We start from the raw sequence: 21,549 nt of genomic DNA, 5'->3' as shown, positions 1-21,549 counted from the left end.
AGAACGATACTAGTGGCTCCGGATTGGCCAAGAAGGTCTTGGTACCCGGAACTTCAAGAGATGGTCACGGACGATCCGTGGCCTCTACCTCTAAGACAGGACCTGCTTCAGCAGGGACCGTGTCTATTCCAAGACTTACCGCGGCTGCGTTTGACGGCATGGCGGTTGAACGCCAGATCCTAAAAGGAAAAGGCATTCCAGAAGAAGTCATTCCTACCTTGATTAAGGCAAGAAAGGAAGTCACCGCGAAGCATTATCACCGCATTTGGCGGAAATATGTTGCGTGGTGCGAGGATCGGAGTGCTCCGACGGAGGAATTTCAACTGGGTCGTTTCCTACATTTCCTGCAATCAGGATTGTCTATGGGTCTCAAATTGGGATCTATTAAGGTTCAAATTTCGGCCCTGTCAATATTCTTCCAAAAAGATTTGGCCTCAGTTCCTGAGGTCCAGACTTTTGTCAAAGGAGTACTGCATATACAGCCTCCTGTGGTGCCTCCGGTGGCACCGTGGGATCTAAATGTAGTTTTAGATTTCCTCAAATCCCATTGGTTTGAACCACTAAAAAATGTGGATTTGAAATATCTCACATGGAAAGTGACTATGTTACTGGCCCTGGCGTCCGCCAGGAGAGTATCTGAACTGGCGGCTTTATCTTATAAAAGCCCTTATTTAATTTTCCATTCGGATAGGGCAGAGCTGCGGACGCGTCCGCATTTTCTCCCTAAGGTGGTATCAGCGTTTCACCTGAACCAGCCTATTGTAGTGCCTGCGGCTACAAGCGACTTGGAGGACTCCAAGTTGTTGGACGTTGTCAGAGCTTTAAAAATATACATTTCAAGGACGGCTGGAGTCAGAAAATCTGACTCGCTGTTTATACTGTATGCACCCAACAAGTTGGGTGCGCCTGCTTCTAAGCAGTCGATTGCTCGTTGGATTTGTAACACAATTCAACTTGCACATTCTGTGGCAGGCCTGCCACAGCCTAAATCTGTTAAGGCCCATTCCACAAGGAAGGTGGGCTCATCTTGGGCGGCTGCCCGAGGGGTCTCGGCATTACAACTCTGCCGAGCAGCTACGTGGTCAGGGGAGAACACGTTTGTAAAATTCTACAAATTTGATACCCTGGCAAAGGAGGACCTGGAGTTCTCTCATTCGGTGCTGCAGAGTCATCCGCACTCTCCCGCCCGTTTGGGAGCTTTGGTATAATCCCCATGGTCCTTTCAGGAACCCCAGCATCCACTAGGACGATAGAGAAAATAAGAATTTACTTACCGATAATTCTATTTCTCGGAGTCCGTAGTGGATGCTGGGCGCCCATCCCAAGTGCGGATTATCTGCAATACTTGTACATAGTTATTGTTAACTAATTCGGGTTATTGTTTAGGGAGCCATCTTTCAGAGGCTCTTCTGTTATCATACTGTTAACTGGGTTTAGATCACAAGTTGTACGGTGTGATTGGTGTGGCTGGTATGAGTCTTACCCGGGATTCAAAATCCTCCCTTATTGTGTACGCTCGTCCGGGCACAGTACCTAACTGGAGTCTGGAGGAGGGTCATAGGGGGAGGAGCCAGTGCACACCACCTGATCTGGAAAAGCTTTACTTTTTGTGCCCTGTCTCCTGCGGAGCCGCTATTCCCCATGGTCCTTTCAGGAACCCCAGCATCCACTACGGACTCCGAGAAATAGAATTATCGGTAAGTAAATTCTTATTTTTCCCCTGCTCACCATGCTTGACTTTAACTTGATGTTTTAGATGTCTCAGGAGTTGGGCATCAGCGAAAAGTCCCCTGATTACCGCAATCCTTTCAAGACTGATAATATGGAGGTAAGTAGGTCTTGTTAATTAATGTACTATAGACCATATTGTTCACATGCTAAATTTAGTTTTAGAAACTTTGAACTGTGACATCAACCTCCTAAAAAGGAAAAAAAAAAGTGTGTGTGGTGTCTATGTACAGCTTGTCTTAGGAAACGGGGCAGCACTCCGGAACTTAGAAAAATATTAAGTATATTCAACACATCAACGTTTCAGATCCCAACAACACTGATGTGTTGAATATACATTATATTTTTCAAAGTTCTGGAGTGCCGCCTCTTTGTCCTAGGACAATCTGTACAATTATTGCAGTGTCTGTGATTCCCCTAAGCAACCAGAGTATATTGACCTCCAAGTCGCCAGACAAATGGTGCTGCCTGCATGAGTATATATGAGTATGTATACAATCGATAATTAATGACCGTTGGTTTGATCTCTGACCCCTCCCACCTGTTTTATGCTGGGAACGCACTGGGCCAATGGATCGGCCATCCTGCTGATCCACTGACCTAACTGATGAGCGGTAAGTGCATACACACTTACTGATTGTCTGTCTGATGTGTTGTGCCTGACGTCACAACTGGGTAGGCATTTACATGTACCCACCTAGTTGTGATGTCCGTTACTGGTGGCCTCTGCAGCAAGTGTACGAAACCTCCTGTACACACAGCACAATGCACAGATATATTGTCCATCAGCTGTGCTGCAGGGCCTACGTGATATGTCTGTGAACAACTTCGTTCACAGACATATCGGGGGTACACACTCAGTTGAATGGCTGATATATATCGGCCAGTGTGTAGCCAGCTTTATTGATGTTACTCCCAGATAGTCCTGGCAGACCACACATCTACAATCTCACAGAGCTGGTCAGGTTCTAAAGTGTGCCGTCCCTTTCGATATCCAGTCACCTTAAATGACTGCCCTCTCACTTTCTGTGTCATACTCGTATAAGGAAGTGGCTGGTGTAATAATAGTCACTGCAGCTCCAGTCACACACGTGTATGCAGGCTACATCCAGCAACAAAGAATCAGCAGGCTGCTTGCTGATCAAGTACTCTGTAGCAACACATTGCTGCATGGCATAGACCTCCAGAGCAGTGACTTTCACAGACTATCGTATGAGGAACAGAAAGACAGAGATGGGGGGAGGGAAAGAGATGGAAAGAGAGAAAACTAAACTGAAACAGTGAGACTTGTAAACAGACAGAAGGACAGGTGAAATGAGACAGAAATAATTAAATAATGCAATGCTGGTCACAACTTCTACTCTGGTTCGGGGGAGAATGTTGGTGGTCGAGATGCCAGCGGTCAGAATACAGACCACGCGATCCTGACTATCAGAATTTTGACAGGGGTAGGTAAGTATACTTACCTTCCCCAAATATTACCCTAACCCTCCCTCTCCGCAGCCTAACCCTAGCCCTCTGCTGTGGTGCCTGAACCTCCCCCCATCCTGCAGCCTAAAGCTAACCCTCCTAACCCCCCCAGCCTGCAACCTAACCCTAACCCTCCCCCCGTAGCCTAAACCTAATGTGTGTATGTATATGCACACACAATTTTTTTTTTAATAGGTTACACTAATTGTCTGTCTATTAGAGTCTTCATTTTTGCTGTGTTCATGATTTCTTCAAAATTTTGGTGATTTCTAATATTACTATTATCTAGTTTGACAATAAAAATTGTATGTTAACTAGTTATTGTTTCCCTTAGTTACATTTTAGTATACAGTTATTTGTATTATTATTTGCAATTTCCCAATAAAACATTTAACAGAAACATTAACTCTGTGAAAGTCAGAAAAGACTACATATGATCTGAGCTCCAACAGCAGAACTGATCTAGAGGCTTGAAGTGTATAAAGGTTGACATGTGAGAAGGGATAAAGGATGAGCTAATTGGACTTCAGAGGTCTAGAGCTAAAAGGTGTAGGATAATATCATTCCTTCTCTGAAGATTAAGTAATGATCTGCCACAAATAATTTTGAGTAATTAAAAAAAAAAAAAAAAAGTGTTTGTTGTAGCAGAGAATTTGGGCGGATGTGAGTCTAAATGTGCACCAGAGTCTGTGGTTAAACTTGCTGCCAACACTGTTCCCAGCTAGATTAGTACTTTTGCAAGATTATTTTAACAACTTTAGTAGAACGATAAAAACCCCCCATTAAAGACACATTACCTATTGACATAAATAAACTCAGCGTACAGTGAATTCTTGCAGATTAGCTCTGTGTTTTACATTTAAGTATACTGTTAAAATGTTCTTAACAAAATGTATTTGTGCAGTGTTTTAGTGCTAAATTAGAGTCTCCAGACCTCAAACTTTTGATTTCACATGTAAAAGAATAATTAATTAGCCATCTATTCATGTCATTACTTTATTTCTTGTGGGCCTTGTATAGCTAAGCTGCTTACTACTTTCTATGTCGCAGGCACTGCAGATTCTCTCACCTGCAGCTTCTGCAGATTCTCTCACCTGCAGCTTCTGCTTTCAGCCTATCACCACACATACAGTGGCTGCACGCAGGTCTGGACTGTGCAGCTTGACCTTCAACCATGGATCTTATCCAGGGCTGCACATACAGTAGTTGTAGTCACACACCATTTAACTTTAAGGGGTCTTTAAACTGGGAGTCTTTTGTCATCAAAGTCGTGTGACAACTCTAATAGAGGATAAAATTATTTTGGCTTTATTTGTATATATGGTTTTGTTGCCAATGGGTATGGGACTCAGGGTTGACAGTGTCTAGGTTTGACATCTATTGGTCGACAGTGGCTAGGTCGACGTGAAAAAAGGTTGACATGAGTTTTTCCTGGGTTTTTTTTTTGGTGTTTTATTCGTAAAGTGACCGGGAACCTCAATTAGTGAACCGTATCCCCTCGAACGGCTTACTTCGCTCGCCATGCTTCGGGCAGGTTACCGTACCCAATTGTTCTTCATCTGCTGATCCGCTCTGTCAGTCCCTCCATTGGTTACCGGTATTCTACCGTGTCAAATATAAAATACTTTTACTTACATACAAGGCTATTAACCAAACTGCACCATCATACATCTCCTCACTCATCTCAAAATATCTCCCTACCAGACCTCTCCGCTCTGCACAAGATCTGCGTCTCTCATCCACATGTATTACCTGTTCCCACTCAAAATTACAGGACTTTACCCGGGCTTCACCCACTCTGTGGAATGCACTCCCACGCACAATAAGACTCTCCTTTAGTCTCCAAACCTTTAAACGTTCTCTGAAAACTCATCTCTTCAGACAAGCCTACCAAATTTCAGACCCACACACATAACCTTAACAGCTTCCCTATCAAGTTACATCCCCTCTGTACAGTCCACATAAACTCACATTTTGTCTTCCAACATTGCTGGGTGATCATATCATATACAACCCATTAAGAACCTAGCAACCTGGGGAACCATTATGTAACAGGTAGCATCTATCATTGTGTATCAATGCCTATTTCCCTATAGATTGTAAGCTTGCGAGCAGGGCCTTCCTACCTCTGTCTTTCTGTCTGTCTGTCTTTGCCCAGTTTTGTTCTATAATTGTTGTTCTAATTGTAAAGCGCAACGGAATATGCTGCACTATATAATAAACTGCTAATAAATAAATAAATAAATAAATTGTAGTCCACATGGAGTATGAGAAAGGTCAAAAAAAGATTTATTTATTTTTTAAAGAAAAACTCATGTTGACCTTGTTCATGTCGACCTAATGGTAATTTTGACCTATTTCTAGTGTCGACATATTCACTGTCAACCAATGGGTGTGGACCTAATGGGTGTCGACCTAAGTGGTGTCGACCCAGAGTCCGGATTCCCTTGCCAATGGCAACAAATAGGCCCCAATAGCCAAAATGGCAGCCACTTCTGGTTCCGGTTGCTGCGGACAGGAAGTTCCATTTTTTTTTAAACCAATTTAAGTTACCCCAGCATTGGTGCAGCATTTAAATTACTGTTATATTGGAGTTTTGAACCATTATTGTGTCCAAATTAATTACTACTCAACTTAGGCAGTTCACTTCAGGTCACATAGTCTGTAGTCAGCTGATCTAGGACTGGTATTTAGGTAGGAGCAGGGCACTTGGAGGAAATTGTCTGTCCAATACTGTGGTGGTGGCGGCCCTGTCCTGAAGACTGCTTTTTGAGGTACCGCGCAGGGGGCGCGCTGTGCGCCATGCTCCCACATAAGAACGGCACTGCAGGGTGCAGGTCGCGGGGGGGGGGGGGTGCCCTGAGCAGCATAAATCCTCAATTTAGCGTCTGGCAGAAAGTGTATAAAGTGCCTGGGCACTAATTACAGACCCCCGCCAGTATAAAGATGTATAATTAAGCGGGACTGAAGCGTGCCATGAAGGGGGCGTGGCTTAGCCCTCACAGCTCTGACTAGTGCCATTTTCTCTTCACAGAAGCTGCAGAGACGCTGAGTCTTGCCTCCCACACTGCTGTACAAGTAACAGGGTGCAAAACGGGGGGGGGAGGCACAAGTGATTTGGTGCTAATTATTGGAATAAAAGCGCTAACAGATCTGGGCAGTAATTTACTATCTTCAGAACCGGGATAGGCACTGGGTTGTGAGCTGGCAGAACGCCCTCTGTGTCCCTCTAACAGGCTTTGTTGTGGGTCTGTCTCCTATAGCCCCAGTGTGGTTGTGGGTGTCGGTACGTGTGTGTCGACATGTCTGAGGCTGAGTGCTCTTCCCAGGAGGAGGCTGGAGTGGGGACAGAAAAGGCTGTGGGACTGACTGTGTCGGCACCGCCGACGGCTGATTGGGTAAATATGTTGAGTATTTTGAATGCAAATGTGGCTCGGTTGACTAAGAGATTCGATAAATCTGAGTCTAAGAACCAGACATGGAGAAAATCCATGGAGGATGCATTGTCACAAACTCAGACCCCTTCGGGGTCACAGAGACGTGCATTTACCCAGATAGCAGATACAGATACCGACACGGACTCTGATTCCAGTGTCGACTATAGTGATGACAGATTGAATCCTAAACTGGCTAAGAGCATTCGGTACATGATTGTGGCGATAAAAGACTTATTACATATCACGGAGGACCCTGCTGTTCCTGATACAAGGGTCTGTATGTTTAAAGGAAAGAAACCTGAGGTAACGTTTCCTCCCTCCGAAAGACACCTGAGGTAACGTTTCCTCCCTCTCATGAACTGAACGCTCTTTTTGAAAAGGCTTGGGGAAAATCCTGACAAGAAGGTACAGGTTCCCAAAAGAATTCCGTTGGCATAGCCGTTCCCCTCTGCGGACAGGGAAAAGTGGGAGTCGACCCCCACGGTGGACAAAGCTCTATCGCGTCTGTCCAAAAAGGTAGTGCTTCCGTCTCCTGACACGGCAACCCTAAAGGATCCTGCAGATCGTAAGCAGGAAAATACACTAAAATCCATTTATGTCACTACGGGTTCGCTACTCAGGCCTGCCGTTGCTTCGGCATGGGTGAGTAGCGCTATTGAAAAGTGGGCAGATAACTTGTCATCTGAGTTAGATACCCTGGACAGGGATAGCGTGGTTTTGACTCTTGGTCATATCAGGGACGCTGCAGCATATTTAAAAGAAGCTGTAAGGGATATTGGCCTTTTGGGATCAAGGGCCAATGCCATGGCAGTCTCGGCTAGGAGAGCATTGTGGATTCATCAATGGAATGCTGATGCTGACTCTAAAAAGGCGATGGAGTCTTTACCGTTGAGCGGTAGTGTCTTGTTTGGTGACTGCCTCACTGACCTGGTATCTACGGCTACCGCGGGTAAGTCGTCATTTTTACCTTATGTTCCTGCACAACAAAAGAAAACGCCCCACTATCAGATGCAGTCCTTTCGGCCCAATAAATTCAAAAAAGGACGAGGGTCCTCCTTCCTTGCTGTGAGAGGAAGGGGAAAGAGGTCACAGGCTGTGGCAAGTTCCCAAGAGCAGAAGTCCTCTCCGGCTTCTACCAAATCCACCGCATGATGCCGGGGCTCCTCTGCGGGAGTCCGCACTGGTGGGGGCACGTCTCAAACTCTTCAGTCAGGTCTGGGTACACTCGGACCTGGATCCTTGGATATTAGAAATAGTAACCCAAGGGTACAAATTAGAGTTTCAAGACGTGCCCCCTCACTGATTTTTAAAATCGGCCTTGCCAGCTTCTCTTCTAGAAAGAGAGGTAGTATGCGCGGCGATACTAAAGCTGTGTCAAAGTCAAGTCATTGTCACGGTACCCCCGTCACAATGGGGGGAGGAGTTTTATTCGAGTCTGTTCGTGGTCCCGAAGCCGGATGGCTCAGTCAGACCGATTCTGAACCTAAAATCCCTCAATTTCTTTCTGAAAAAATTAAAATTCAAGATGGAATCTCTCTGAGCAGTGATCTCCAGTCTGGAGGAGGGGGATTTTATGGTGTCGGTCGACATAAAGGATGCTTACTTACACGTTCCTATATTTCTCTTACGTCCTAGAGGATGCTGGGGTCTCTGTAAGGACCATGGGGTATGGACAGGCTCCGCAGGAGACATGGGCACTATAAAGAACTTTAGAATGGGTGTGCACTGGCTCCTCCCTCTATGCCCCTCCTCCAGACCTCAGTTAGATCCTGTGCCCAGAGGAGACTAGGGGCACTACAGGGAAGCTCTCCTGAGTTTCTCTGAAAAAAATAATTTTGTTAGGTTTTTTATTTTCAGGGAGCACTGCTGTCAACAGGCTCCCTGCATCGTGGGACTGAGGAGAGAGAAGCAGACCTACTTAAATGATAGGCTCTGCTTCTTAGGCTACTGGACACCATTAGCTCCAGAGGGTCGGAACACAGGTCTCACCCTCGCCGTTCGTCCTGGAGCCGCGCCGCCGTCCTCCTCACAGAGCCGGAAGACAGAAGCCGGGTGAGTATAAGAAGAAAGAAGACTTCAAAGGCAGCTGAAGACTTCGGATCTTCTCTGAGGTAACGCGCAGCGGTAACGCTGCGCGCCATTGCTCCCACACACAACACACACGGCGGACACTGAAGGGTGCAGGGCGGGCGCCCTGGGCAGCAATTTTAAACCTCTTGGGACTGGCTAATGATAATATAGGGGCTGCGGAGGCACTATATTGTAAAATCCCCCGCCAGTATGAAAAAATTGAGCGGGACCGAAGCCTGCCGCTGAGGGGGCGGAGCTTGATCTTTCAGCACTAACCAGCGCCATTTTCTCCACAGCACACTGCAAAGAAGCTGGCTCCCCGGACTCTCCACTACTGAACATGGTGACAGAGGGCAAAAAAGAGGGAGGGGGGGCACTTTTTATTGGCGCAGTGAGTGTATATTTATATAAAAACGCTGTTTTTTTGTCTGGGAATTTGTTTCCAGTGTCAGTTGGCGCTGGGTGTATGCTGGCATACACTCTCACTGTCTCTCCAAAGGGCCTTATTGGGGAATTGTCTCCATATAGATAAATCCCTGAGTGTGTGGGGGTGTCTGTACGCGTGTGTTGGCATGTCTGAAGCGGAAGGCTCTTCTTAGGAGGAGGTGGAGCAGATGATTGTGGTGTTTCCGTCGGCGACGCCGACACATGATTGGATGGATATGCTGAATGTTTTAAATGCAAATGTGGCTTTATTACATCAGAGGTTGGACAAAGCAGAGTCCAGGGATAGAACAGGGAGTCAATCCATGGCTTTGGCTGTGTCACAGGGCCCTTCAGGGTCTCAGAAACGTCCCCTGTCCCAAGTAGCAGACACTGATACCGACACGGATTCTGATTCCAGTGTCGACTACGATGATGCGAGGTTACACCCAAGGGTGGCCAAAAGTATTCATTATATGATTATTGCAATAAAGGATGTTTTACATATCACTGATGACCCCTCTGTCCCTGACAAGAGGGTACACATGTTTAAGGAAAAGAAACCTGAGGTAACCTTTCCCCCATCTCATGAACTGAACACGTTATTTGAAAAGGCTTGGGAAACTCCAGACAAGAAACTGCAGATTCCCAAGACAATTCTTATGGCGTATCCTTTCCCGACACAGGACAGGGTACGGTAGGAATCCTCACCCAGGGTGGACAAGGCGTTAACGCGCTTGTCCAAAAAGGTGGCGCTGCCATCTCCAGACACGGCCGCGCTCAAGGATCCTTCTGATCGCAGACAGGAAACTACCTTAAAATCTATTTATACACATACGGGGACCTTGCTCAGGCCGGCAATATCGTCGGCTTGGGTTTGTAGCGCTGTTGTGGCTTGGATGGATACCTTGTCAGCTGACATTGATACCCTGGATAGGGATACCATTTTATTGACCTTAGGTCACATTAAAGACGCAGTCTTATATATGAGAGACACTCGGAGAGACGTTGGTCTGCAAGGTTCGAGAGCCAACGCCATGGCGATTTCTGCTAGGCGAGCCCTGTGGACCCGTCAATGGTCGGGTGATGCCGACTCAAAGAAGCATATGGAAGTTTTGCCTTACAAAGGTGAGGATTTATTTGGGGAAGGTCTCGCGGACCTGGTTTCCACAGCTACCGCGGGCAAATCTATCTTTTTACCTTATGTTTCCCCACAGCAAAAGAAAACATCACAATATCAGATGCAGTCCTTTCGAGAGGTAAGGGAAGAGGGAAAAAGCAGCCTGCTACGGCTAGTTCCCAGGAGCAGAAGTCCTCCCTCGGCTTCTGCCAAATCCACCGCATGACGCTGGGGTCCACTGAGGGAGTCTGCGCCAGTGGGGGCACGTCTTCAGCCAGGTCTGGATTCAGTCGGACGTGGATCCTTGGGCAATGGAAATTGTATCCCAAGGCTACAAGCTAGAGTTCGAAGACATGCCTCCTCGCCGATTTTTCAAATCGGCTCTACCGGCTTCTCCCCCAGAGAGGGAGATAGTTTTAGCTGCGATTCAAAAACTATGTCAACAACGAGTGGTGGTCGAGGTTCCCCTAGGTCATCAGGGGAAGGGGTACTATTCAACCCTATTTGTGGTCCCGAAACCGGATGGCTCGGTCAGACCCATTTTAAATTTAAAATCCCTAAACCAGTACTTGAAAAAGTTCAAATTCAAGATGGAATCGCTCCGGGCAGCTATTTCCAGCCTGAAGGGGGGGGGGGATTTTATGGTGTCACTGGACATAAAGGACGCGTACCTTCAAGTCCCCATATATCCCCCTCATCAGGCGTCCTTGAGATTCGCTGTACAGGACTGCCATTACCAGTTTCAGACGTTGCCGTTTGGGCTTTCCACGGCCCCGAGGATTTTCACCAAGGTAATGGCGGAAATGATGGTACTCCTGCGCAGGCAGGGAGTCACAATTATCCCTAACTTTGACGATCTCCTGATAAAGGCGAGATCAAGAGGTCAGTTGTTGGAAAGCGTGGCGCTCTCCCTGAGAGTACTGCAGCAACACGGCTGGATTCTGAATCTACCAAAGTCACAGTTGGTGCCAACAACTCGGCTATCGTTCTTAGACATGATTCTGGACACGGAACAAAAGAGGGCTTTCTCCCAATCGAAAAAGCCCAGGAACTCCAGAACTTGGTCAGAGACCTGTTGAAACCGAAAAGGGTGTCAGTCTATCAATGCACTCGAGTGCTGGGGAAAATGGTGCCGTCCTACGAGGCCATCCCCTTCGGCAGGTTTCATGCGAGGACTTTTCAGTGGGATCTTCTGGACAAGTGGTCCGGGTCCCATCTTCATATTCATCAGAAAATCAGCCTGTCCCCCAGGGCCAGGGTGTCTCTCCTGTGGTGGCTGCAGAGTGCTCACCTTCTAGAAGGTCGCAGGTTCAGCATTCAGGACTGGGTTCTGGTGACCACTGACGCGAGCCTCCGAGGATGGGGAGCAGTCACACAAGGAAGAAACTTTCAAGGACTATGGTCAAGCCAGGAGGCTTGTCTTCACACCAACGTATTGGAATTGAGGGCCATATACAACGGCCTGTGTCAAGTGGAGAATCTTCTTCACGACCTACCGGTTCTGATTCAGTCAGACAACGTCACAGCCGTGGCTCATGTAAACCGAAAGGGCGGAACAAGGAGCAGAGTGGCAATGGCGGAAGCCGCCAGGATTCTTCGCTGGGCGGAAAATCATGTAAGCGCTTTGACTGCAGTCTTCATTCCGGGAGTGGACAACTGGGAAGCAGACTTCCTCAGCAGACACGATCTCCATCCAGGAGAGTGGGGACTTCATCAAGAAGTTTTTGCAGAGATAACAAGTCGTTGGGGACTTCCTCAAATAGACATGATGGCGTCACGCCTCTACAAGAAGCTTCAGAGGTATTGTGCCAGGTCAAGGGACCCTCAGGCAGTAGCGGTAGACGCCCTGGTGACACCGTGGGTGTTTCGGTCTGTCTGTGTTTCCTCCTCTTCCACTCGTCTCAAAGATATTGAGAATCATAAGATTAAAAAGAGTGCGGACAATACTCATTGTTCCGGATTGGCCTCGAAGGGCCTGGTATTCAGATCTTCAGGAAATGCTCACAGGAGATCCGTGGCCTCTTCCTCTCAGAGAGGACCTGTTGCAACAGGGGCCCTGCGTGTTCCAAGACTTACAGCGGTTACGTTTGACGGCATGGCGGTTGAACGCCGAATCCTAGCTGGAAAAGGCATTCCGGAAGAAGTCATCCCTACTCTGATGAGGGCTAGGAAGGAGGTGACTGCGAAACATTATCACCGTATCTGGAGAAAGTATGTATCTTGGTGTGAGGCCAAGAATGCTCCTACGGAAGATTTCCATCTGGGCCGTCTTCTCCACTTTCTGCAGACAGGAGTGGATATGGGCCTAAAGTTAGGTCCCATTAAGGTACAGATTTCGGCCCTATCAATTTTCTTTCAGAAGGAATTGGCTTCTCTCCCAGAAGTCCAGACTTTCGTAAAAGGGAGTGCTGCACATAGTCTCCTTTTGTGCCTCCAGTGGCGCCATGGGACCTTAACGTGGTGTTACAGTTCCTAAAGTCTCACTGGTTTGAACCTCTTCAAATAGTGGAATTAAAATTTCTCACTTGGAAGGTGGTCATGTTGTTGGCCTTGGCGTCTGCAAGGAGGGTATCCGAATTGGCGGCTTTTGTCTCACAAAAGCCCCTATCTGATTTTCCATGTGGATAGAGCAGAATTGAGGACTCGTCCTCAATTTTTGCCAATGGTGGTTTCGTCTTTTCATATGAACCAGCCTATTGTGCTGCCTGTGGCTACGGGGGACTTGAAGGAATCCACGTCCCTTGATGTAGTAAGGGCCTTAAAAATTTATGTAGCCAGGACGGCTCGGGTTAGGAAAACAGAGGCTCTGTTTGTCCTGTATGCAGCCAACAAGGTTGGCGCTCCTGCTTCTAAGCAGACTATTGCTCGCTGGATCTGTAACACGATTCAGCAGGCTCATTCTACGGCTGGATTGCCGTTACCAAATTCGGTAAAGGCCCATTCCACTATGAAGGTGGGCTCTTCTTGGGCGGCTGCCAGAGGCGTCTCGGCATTACAGCTTTGCCGAGCGGCGACTTGGTCGGGTTCAAACACTTTTTTGCAAAATTCTACAGGTTTGATACCCTGGCTAATGAGGACCTCATGTTTGCTCAATCGGTGCTGCAGAGTCATCCGCACTCTCCCGCCCGGTTTGGAGCTTTGGTATAATCCCCATGGTCCTTACGGAGTCCCCAGCATCCTCTAGGACGTAAGAGAAAATAAGATTTTAAACCTATTAGTAAATCTTTTTCTTCTAGTCCGTAGAGGATGCTGGGCGCCCGTCCCAGTGCGGACAAAATTCTGCAAGACTTGTATATAGTTTTTGCTCACATAAGGGTTATGTTACAGTTTTGATCAGTCTCGGGCTGATGCTGTTTTGTTTCAAACTGTTAACAGGTTAGTATATTCCATGTTATACGGTGTGGATGGTGTGGGCTGGTATGAATCTTGCCCTTAGATTAACAAAATGCTTTCCTCGTACTGTCCGTCTCCTCTGGGCACAGTTTCTCTAACTGAGGTCTGGAGGAGGGGCATAGAGGGAGGAGCCAGTGCACACCCATTCTAAAGTTCTTTATAGTGCCCATGTCTCCTGTGGAGCCCGTCTATACCCCATGGTCCTTACGGAGTCCCCAGCATCCTGTACGGACTAGGAGAAAAAGATTTACCGGTAGGTTTAAAATCTTGTTATCCTCCACATCAGGCATACCTGAGGTTTGCTGTTCAGGATTGTCATTACCAATTTCAGACGGTGCCGTTTGGTCTGTCCACAGCACCAAGGATTTTTACCAAGGTTATGGCGGAAATGATGGTTCTCCTACGCAAGCAGGGAATTACAATTATCCCGTACTTGGACGATCTCCTCATAAAGGCGAGTTTCAAGGAGCAATTGATGAAAAATGTTGCGCTCTCACTGACGATTCTGCAACAACATGGTTGGCTCCTAAACTTGCCAAAATCACAGTTGGTTCCGACGACACGGCTTTCGTTCCTGGGTATGATTCTGGATACAGAATTACAGAGAGTTTTTCTTCCAGTGGGAAAGGCTCTGGAAATACAGAACATGGTAAAACAGATTCTGAAACCGGCAAAAGTGTCAGTTCTTCAATGCACTCGGTTGCTGGGGAAGATGGTGGTGGCCTACGAGGCCATTCCGTATGGCAGGTTCCATGCCAGGGGGTTTCAATGGAACCTGTTGGACAAGTGGTCCGGGTCTCACCTGGACATGCACCGGAAATTAATCCTATCTTCCAGAACCAGGATCTCCCTTCTGTGGTGGCTGCACAGTTCTCACTTTCTGGAGGGATGCAGGTTCGGGATTCAGGATTGGATCCTGGTGACCACAGATGCAAGTCTCCGAGGCTGGGGAGCAGTCTCACACAGAAGAGAAACTTTCAGGGAAAATGGTCAAGCCAGGAAGCTTGTCTGCACATAAACATTCTGGAATTAAGGGCCATTTACAACGGCATTCTGCAAGCGGAATATCTTCTTCTCGGTCTGCCCGTTTTGATTCAGTCAGACAACATAACAGCAGTGGCGTACATAAACCGCCAGGGCGGAACAAAGAGCAGAGCGGCGATGGCCGAGGCCACGAAAGTTCTTCGCTGGGTGGAAAGACATGCAAGCGCTCTGTCAGCAGTCTTCATTCCAGGAGTGGACAACTGGGAGGCAGACTTCCTCAGCAGACACGATCTCCCTCCAGGAGAGTGGGGTCTTCATCAAGAGGTCTTTGCAGAAGTGACAAGTTGTTGGGGAATTCCTCAAATAGACATGATGGCATCTCGCCTCAACAAGAAACTTCAGAGATATTGTTCCAGGTCAAGGGACCCTCAAGCAATAGCAGTGGACGCCCTAGTGACACCGTGGGTGTTTCCGTCAGTCTGTGTGTTCCCTCCACTTTCACTCATTCCAAAGGTGATAAAGATTATAAGAAGAACAAGGGTTCAGGCGATACTCATTGTTCCAGACTGGTCAAAGAGGGCCTGGTATCCAGATCTTCAGGAGTTGCTCATAGAAGATCCCTGGCCGCTTCCTCTACGGGAGGACTTGTTACAACAAGGTCCGTGCGTGTATCAGGACTTACCGCGGCTGCGTTTGACGGCATGGCGGTTGAACGCCAAATACTAGCCAGAAAAGGTATTCCTAGAGAAGTTATTCCCACTCTTCTTCAGGCTAGAAAGGAAGTAACGGCAAAGCATTACCACCGTATTTGGAGGAAATATGTGTCTTGGTGTGAATCCAAGAAGGCTCCTACGGAAGAGTTTCAACTGGTGCGTTTGCTCCTTTTTTTTGCAAGCAGGTGTGGATGCGGGCCTAAAGTTAGGCTCCATTAAAGTACAAATTTCGGCCTTATCAATCCCTTTTTCAGAAAAAATTGGCCTCCCTTCCAGAAGTACAGACCTTCATGAAAGGTGTACTGCACATCCAACCTCCATTTGTGCCCCCGGTGGCACCGTGGGATCTTAATGTGGTGTTGAACCTTTACGTAAGGTTGAGTTAAAATTCCTTACTTGGAAAGTAGTCATGTTGTTGGCCTTGGCATCCGCAAGGCGGGTATCTGAGTTGGCGGCTTTGTCTCACAAAAGCCCCTATTTAATCTTCCATGCTGATAGAGCGGAGTTGAGAACTCGTCAGCAATTTCTGCCAAAAGTGGTTTCATCATTTTACGTGAACCAGCCTATTGTGGTGCCAGTGGCTACTGACGCCTTGGTGGAATCAAAGTCGCTCGATGTGGTCAGAGCTTTGAAAATCTATGTCGCCAGAACGGCGCAGATTAGGAAAACGGAGGCTCTGTTTGTCCTGTGGGCTCCCAACAAGATTGGGGCTCCTGCTTCCAAGCAGACTATTGCGCGCTGGATCTGTAATACGATTCAGCAGGCTCATTCTACGGCAGGATTGCCGTTACCAAAATCGGTGAAAGCCCATTCTACCAGAAAAGTGGGCTCACCCTGGGCGGCTGCCCGAGGGGTCTCGGCATTACAGCTTTGCTGAGCTGCTACTTGGTCAGGTTCAAACACCTTTGCGAAGTTTTACAAGTTTGATAACCTGGCTGAGGAGGACCTCTTGTTTGGTCAATCGGTGCTGCAGAGTCATCCGCACTCTCCCGCCCATTCTAGAGGTTTGGTATAAACCCCATGGTTCTTGAAGCATCCCCAACATCCTCTAGGACGTATGAGAAAATAGGATTTTAATACCTACCGGTAAATCCTTTTCTCTTAGTCAGTAAAGGATGCTGGGCGCCCGTCCCCGTGCAGGCTGTATCTGCAGTTTGGTTATGGATACACTCATGTTGAGTTAAGTTCAGTCAGTCTGTGGCTGATGTTGGTAATGCCGTTGCATGCGTTGTTGTTGTACGGCGTGTTTGAGGTGTGAGCTGGTATGTATCTCGCCTTAGTTTAAAAAATTAAATCCTTTTCTTCGAAATGTCCGTCTCCCTGGGCACAGTTCCTATAACTGGAGTCTGGAGGAGGGGCATAGAGGGAGGAGCCAGTTCACACCCCTTTTAAAGTCTTAAAGTGCCCATGTCTCCTGCGGATCCCGTCTTTACCCCATGGTTCTTGAAGCATCCCCAGCATCCTCTACGGACTAAGAGAAAAGGATTTACCGGTAGGTATTAAAATCCTATTTCTCTAACGTCCTAGTGGATGCTGGGGACTCCGAAAGGACCATGGGGAATAGCGGCTCCGCAGGAGACTGGGCACAAAGTAAAAGCTTTAGGACTAGCTGGTGTGCACTGGCTCCTCCCCCTATGACCCTCCTCCAAGCCTCAGTTAAGATTTTGTGCCCGAACGAGAAGGGTGCAATCTAGGTGGCTCTCCTGAGCTGCTTAGAGTAAAAGTTTAAATAGGTTTTTTATTTTCAGTGAGACCTGCTGGCAACAGGCTCACTGCATCGAGGGACTAAGGGGAGAAGAAGCGAACTCACCTGCGTGCAGAGTGGATTGGGCTTCTTAGGCTACTGGACATTAGCTCCAGAGGGACGATCACAGGCCCAGCCATGGATGGGTCCCGGAGCCGCGCCGCCGGCCCCCTTACAGATGCTGAAGCAAGAAGAGGTCCATAAATCGGCGGCAGAAGACTTTCCTGTCTTCATAAGGTAGCGCACAGCACTGCAGCTGTGCGCCATTGCTCTCAGCACACTTCACACTTCGGTCACTGAGGGTGCAGGACGCTGGGGGGGGGGCGCCCTGGGAAGCAATGAATTTACCTTATTTGGCAAAAAATACATCACATATAGCTCCTGGGCTATATGGATGTATTTAACCCCTGCCAGTTTTCCAGAAAAAAGCGGGAGAAGAGCCCGCCGTGAAGGGGGCGGGGCCTATCTCCTCAGCACACAGCGCCATTTTTCCCACACAGCTCCGCTGGTAGGAAGGCTCCCAGAATCTCCCCTGCATCCTGCAACTACAGAAACAGGGTAAAAAAGAGAGGGGGGCACCTATTTGGCAAAATAACAGATATAAGCAGCTATAAGGGATAGACACTTATTGTAAGGTTGTCCCTATACATATATAGCGCTCTGGTGTGTGCTGGCAAACTCTCCCTCTGTCTCCCCAAGGGGCTAAGTGGGTCCTGTCCTCTATCAGAGCATTCCCTGTGTGTGTGCTGTGTGTCGGTACGTTTGGGTCGACATGTATGAGGAGAAAAATGATGTGGAGACGGAGCAGAGTGTCTGTAACAGTGATGTCACCCCCTAGGGGGTCGACACCTGAGTGGATGTACTGTTGAAAATTACGTGACAGTGTCAGCTCTATATAAAAAAACAGTGGTTGACATGAGACAGCCGGCTACTCAGCTTTGCCTGTCCAGACGTCTCATAGGCCGTCAGGCAGATGGCAGATACAGACGCCGACACGGATACTGACTCCTGTGTCGACGGTGAAGAGACAACCGTGATTTCCAGTAGGGCCACACGTTACATGATTGAGACAATGGAAAATGTTTTATACATTTCTGATAATACGAGTACCACCAAAAAAGGGGTATTATGTTCGGTGAGGGAAAAACTACCTGTAGTTTTCCTGAATCTGAGAAATAAAATGAGGTGTGTGATGATGCGTGGGTTTCCCCCCGATAACAATTAATAATTTCTTAAAAAGTATTGGCTGCATACCCTTTCCCGCCAGAGGTTAGGATGCATTGGGAAACACCCCCTAGGGGGGATAAGGCGCTCACACGCTTGTAAGAACAAGGGCTCTACCCTCTCATGAGATGGCCGCCCTTAAGGATCCTGCTGATAGAAAGCAGGAGGGTATCCAAAAAAGGTATTTACACACATACTGGTGTTATACTGCGACCAGCTATCGCCTCAGCCTGGAGGTGCAGTGCTGGGTTGGCATGGTCGGATTCCCTGACTGGAAATATTGATATCCTAGATAAGGATAGTATATTATTGCCTATAGAGCATTTAAAAGATGCATTTCTATATATGCATGATGCACAGCGGAATAATTGCCGACTGGCATCAAGTATAAGTGCGTTGTCCTATTCTACCAGTAAAATGGTCAGGTGATGCGGATTCCAAACGGCATTTGGAAGTATTGCCTTTGAAAGGGGACATTTGGGGTCGGTCTTTTAGACCTGGTGGCCACGGCAACAGCTGGGAAATCCACGTTTGTACCCCAGGTCGCCTCTCAAAATAAGACGCCGTATTATCAGGCGCAGTCCTTTGTTGGCAAGCGGACAAAAGGTTCCTCTTTTCTGCTCGTGACAGAGGGAGAGGAAAAAGGCTGCAGAGATCAGCCAGTTCCCAGGAACAGAAACCCTTTCCCGCCTCTGCCAAGCCCTCAGTATGACGCTAGGGCTTTACAAGCTCAGGCACGGTGGGGGCCCGTTCTCAATGAATTTCAGTGCGCAGTGGGCTCACTCGCAAGTAGACCCCTGGATCCTTCAGGTAATATCTCAGGGGTACATATTGGAATTCGAGACGTCTCCCCCTCGCCGTTTCCAAAAGTCGACTTTACCGACGTCTCCCTCTGACAGGGAGGCAGTTTTGGAAGCCATTCACAAGCTGTATTCCCAGCAGGTGATAATCAAGGTACCCCTCCTGCAACAGGGAACGGGGTATTATTCCACACTATTGTGGTACCGAAGCCAGACGGCTCGGTGAGACCGATTCTAAAATCTAAAATCTTTGAACACTTACATACAGAGGTTCAAATTCAAGATTGAGTCACTCAGAGCAGTGATTGCGAACCTGGAAGAAGGGGACTACATGATGTCTCGGGACATCAAGGATGCTTACCTTCATGTCAAAATTTACCCTTCTCACCAAGGGTACCTCAGGTTTATGGTACAGAACTGTCACTATTTATCAGTTCAGACGCTGCCGTAGGGATGGTCCACGGCACCCCGGGTCTTTACCAAGGTAATGGCCGAAATGATGATATTCCTTCGAAGGAAGGGAATTTTAGTTATCCCTTACTTGGACGATTCCCTGATAAGGGTAAGATCCAGGGAACAGTTGGAGGTCGGTGTAGCACTATCTCAGGTAGTGTTGCGGCAGCACGATTGGATTCTCAATATTCCAAAATCGCAGCTGGTTCCGACGACGTGTCTTCTGTTCCTAGGGATGATCCTGGACACAGTCCAGAAAAAGGTGTTTCTCCCGGAGGAGAAAGCCAGGGAGTTATCCGAGCTAGTCAGGAACCTCCTCAAACCGAGCCAAGTCTCAGTGCATCAATGCACAAGGGTTCTGGGTAAAATGGTGGCTTCCTACGAAGCAATCCCATTCGGCAGATTCCACGCAAGAACTTTCCAGTGGGACCTGCTGGACAAATGGTCCGGGTCGCATCTTCAGATGCATCAGCGGATAACCCTGTCACCAAGGACAAGGGTGTCCCTCCTGTGGTGGTTGCAGAGTGCTCATCTTCTAGAGGGCCGCAGATTCGGCATTCAGGACTGGGTCCTGGTAACCACGGATGCCAGCCTGCGAGGCTGGGGAGCAGTCACACAGGGCAGGAATATCCAGGACTTATGGTCAAGCCTGGAGACATCACTTCACATAAATATCCTGAAGCTAAGGGACATTTACAATGCTCTAAGCTTAGCAAGACCTCTGCTTCAAGGACAGCCGGTGTTGATCCAGTCGGACAACATCACGGCAGTCACCCACGTAAACAAACAGGGTGGCACAAGAAGCAGAAGGGCAATGACAGAAGCTGCAAGGATTCTTCGCTGGGCGGAAAATCATGGGATAGCACTGTCAGCAGTATTCATTCCGGGAGTGGACAACTGGGAAGCAGACTTCCTCAGCACGACCTCCACCCGGGAGAGTGGGGACTTCACCCAGAAGTCTTCCACATGATTATAAACCGTTGGGAAAAAACTCGACAGGTATTGCGCCAGGTCAAGGGACCCTCAGGCAATAGCTGTAGACGCTCTGGTAACACTGTGGGTGTACCAGTCAGTGTATGTGTTCCCTCCTCTGCCTCTCATACCCAAGGTACTGAGATTGATAAGATGGAGAGGAGTAAGCACTATATTCGTGGCTCCGGATTGGCCAAGAAGGACTTGGTAACCGGAACTTCAAGAGATGCTCACGGAGGATCCGTGGCCTCTACCTCTAAGAAGGGACCTGCTCCAACAAGGACCCTGTCTGTTCCAAGACTTACCGCGGCTGCGTTTGACGGCATGGCGGTTGAACGCCGGATCCTGAAGGAAAAAAGGCATTCCGGATGAAGTCATCCCTATCCTGATCAAAGCCAGGAAGGATGTAACCGCAAAACATTATCACCGCATTTGGCGAAAATATGTTGCGTGGTGCGAGGCCAGTAAGGCCCGACGAAGGAAATTCAACTGGGTCGATTCCTACATTCCTGCAAACAGGAGTGTCTATGGGCCTGAAATTGGGGTCCATTAAGGTTCAAATTTCGGCCCTGTCAATTTTCTTCCAAAAGGAACTAGCTTCAGTCCCTGAAGTTCAGACGTTTGTAAAAGGGGTACTGCATATACAGCCTCCTTTTGTGCCTCCAGTGGCACTTTGGGATCTCTATGTAGTTTTTTGGGTTCCAAAAGTCACATTGGTTTGAACCACTTAAATCTGTGGAGTTAAAATATCTCACATGGAAAGTGGTCATGCTGTTGGCCCTGGCCTGGGCCAGGCGCGTGTCAGAATTGGCGGCTTTATCCTGTAAAAGCCCTTATCTGATTTTCCATTCGGACAGGGCGGAATTGAGGACTCGTCCTCAATTTCTCCCTAAGGTGGTTTCAGCATTTCACTTAAACCAACCTATTGTGGTGCCTGCGGCTACTAGGGACTTGAAGGATTCCAAGTTGCTGGACGTAGTCAGGGCCCTGAAAATATATGTTTCCAGGACGGCTGGAG

At 48.0% G+C, this 21,549-nt stretch overlaps 1 protein-coding gene across 3 annotated transcripts in view; it reads left to right on the top strand.

Annotated features, from left to right (window-relative positions):
- The window catches only part of CCDC134 (coiled-coil domain containing 134), a 134,238-nt gene that overhangs the window by 66,713 nt on the left and 45,976 nt on the right, over positions 1 to 21,549 (top strand). For all 3 annotated transcript variants that reach the window (XM_063940444.1, XM_063940443.1, XM_063940442.1), the window contains one exon: positions 1,757 to 1,828. In XM_063940444.1, the coding sequence (XP_063796514.1) occupies positions 1,757 to 1,828 (72 nt within the window). The remainder of the gene's footprint in view (positions 1 to 1,756; positions 1,829 to 21,549) is intronic.

The sequence above is a fragment of the Pseudophryne corroboree genome, chromosome 9 (assembly GCF_028390025.1).
Source record: "Pseudophryne corroboree isolate aPseCor3 chromosome 9, aPseCor3.hap2, whole genome shotgun sequence".
NCBI classification, from domain to species: Eukaryota; Metazoa; Chordata; class Amphibia; order Anura; family Myobatrachidae; genus Pseudophryne; species Pseudophryne corroboree.
Note: the sequence above shows the minus strand (reverse complement) of the source record. Positions and strands in the feature narration are given on the sequence as shown.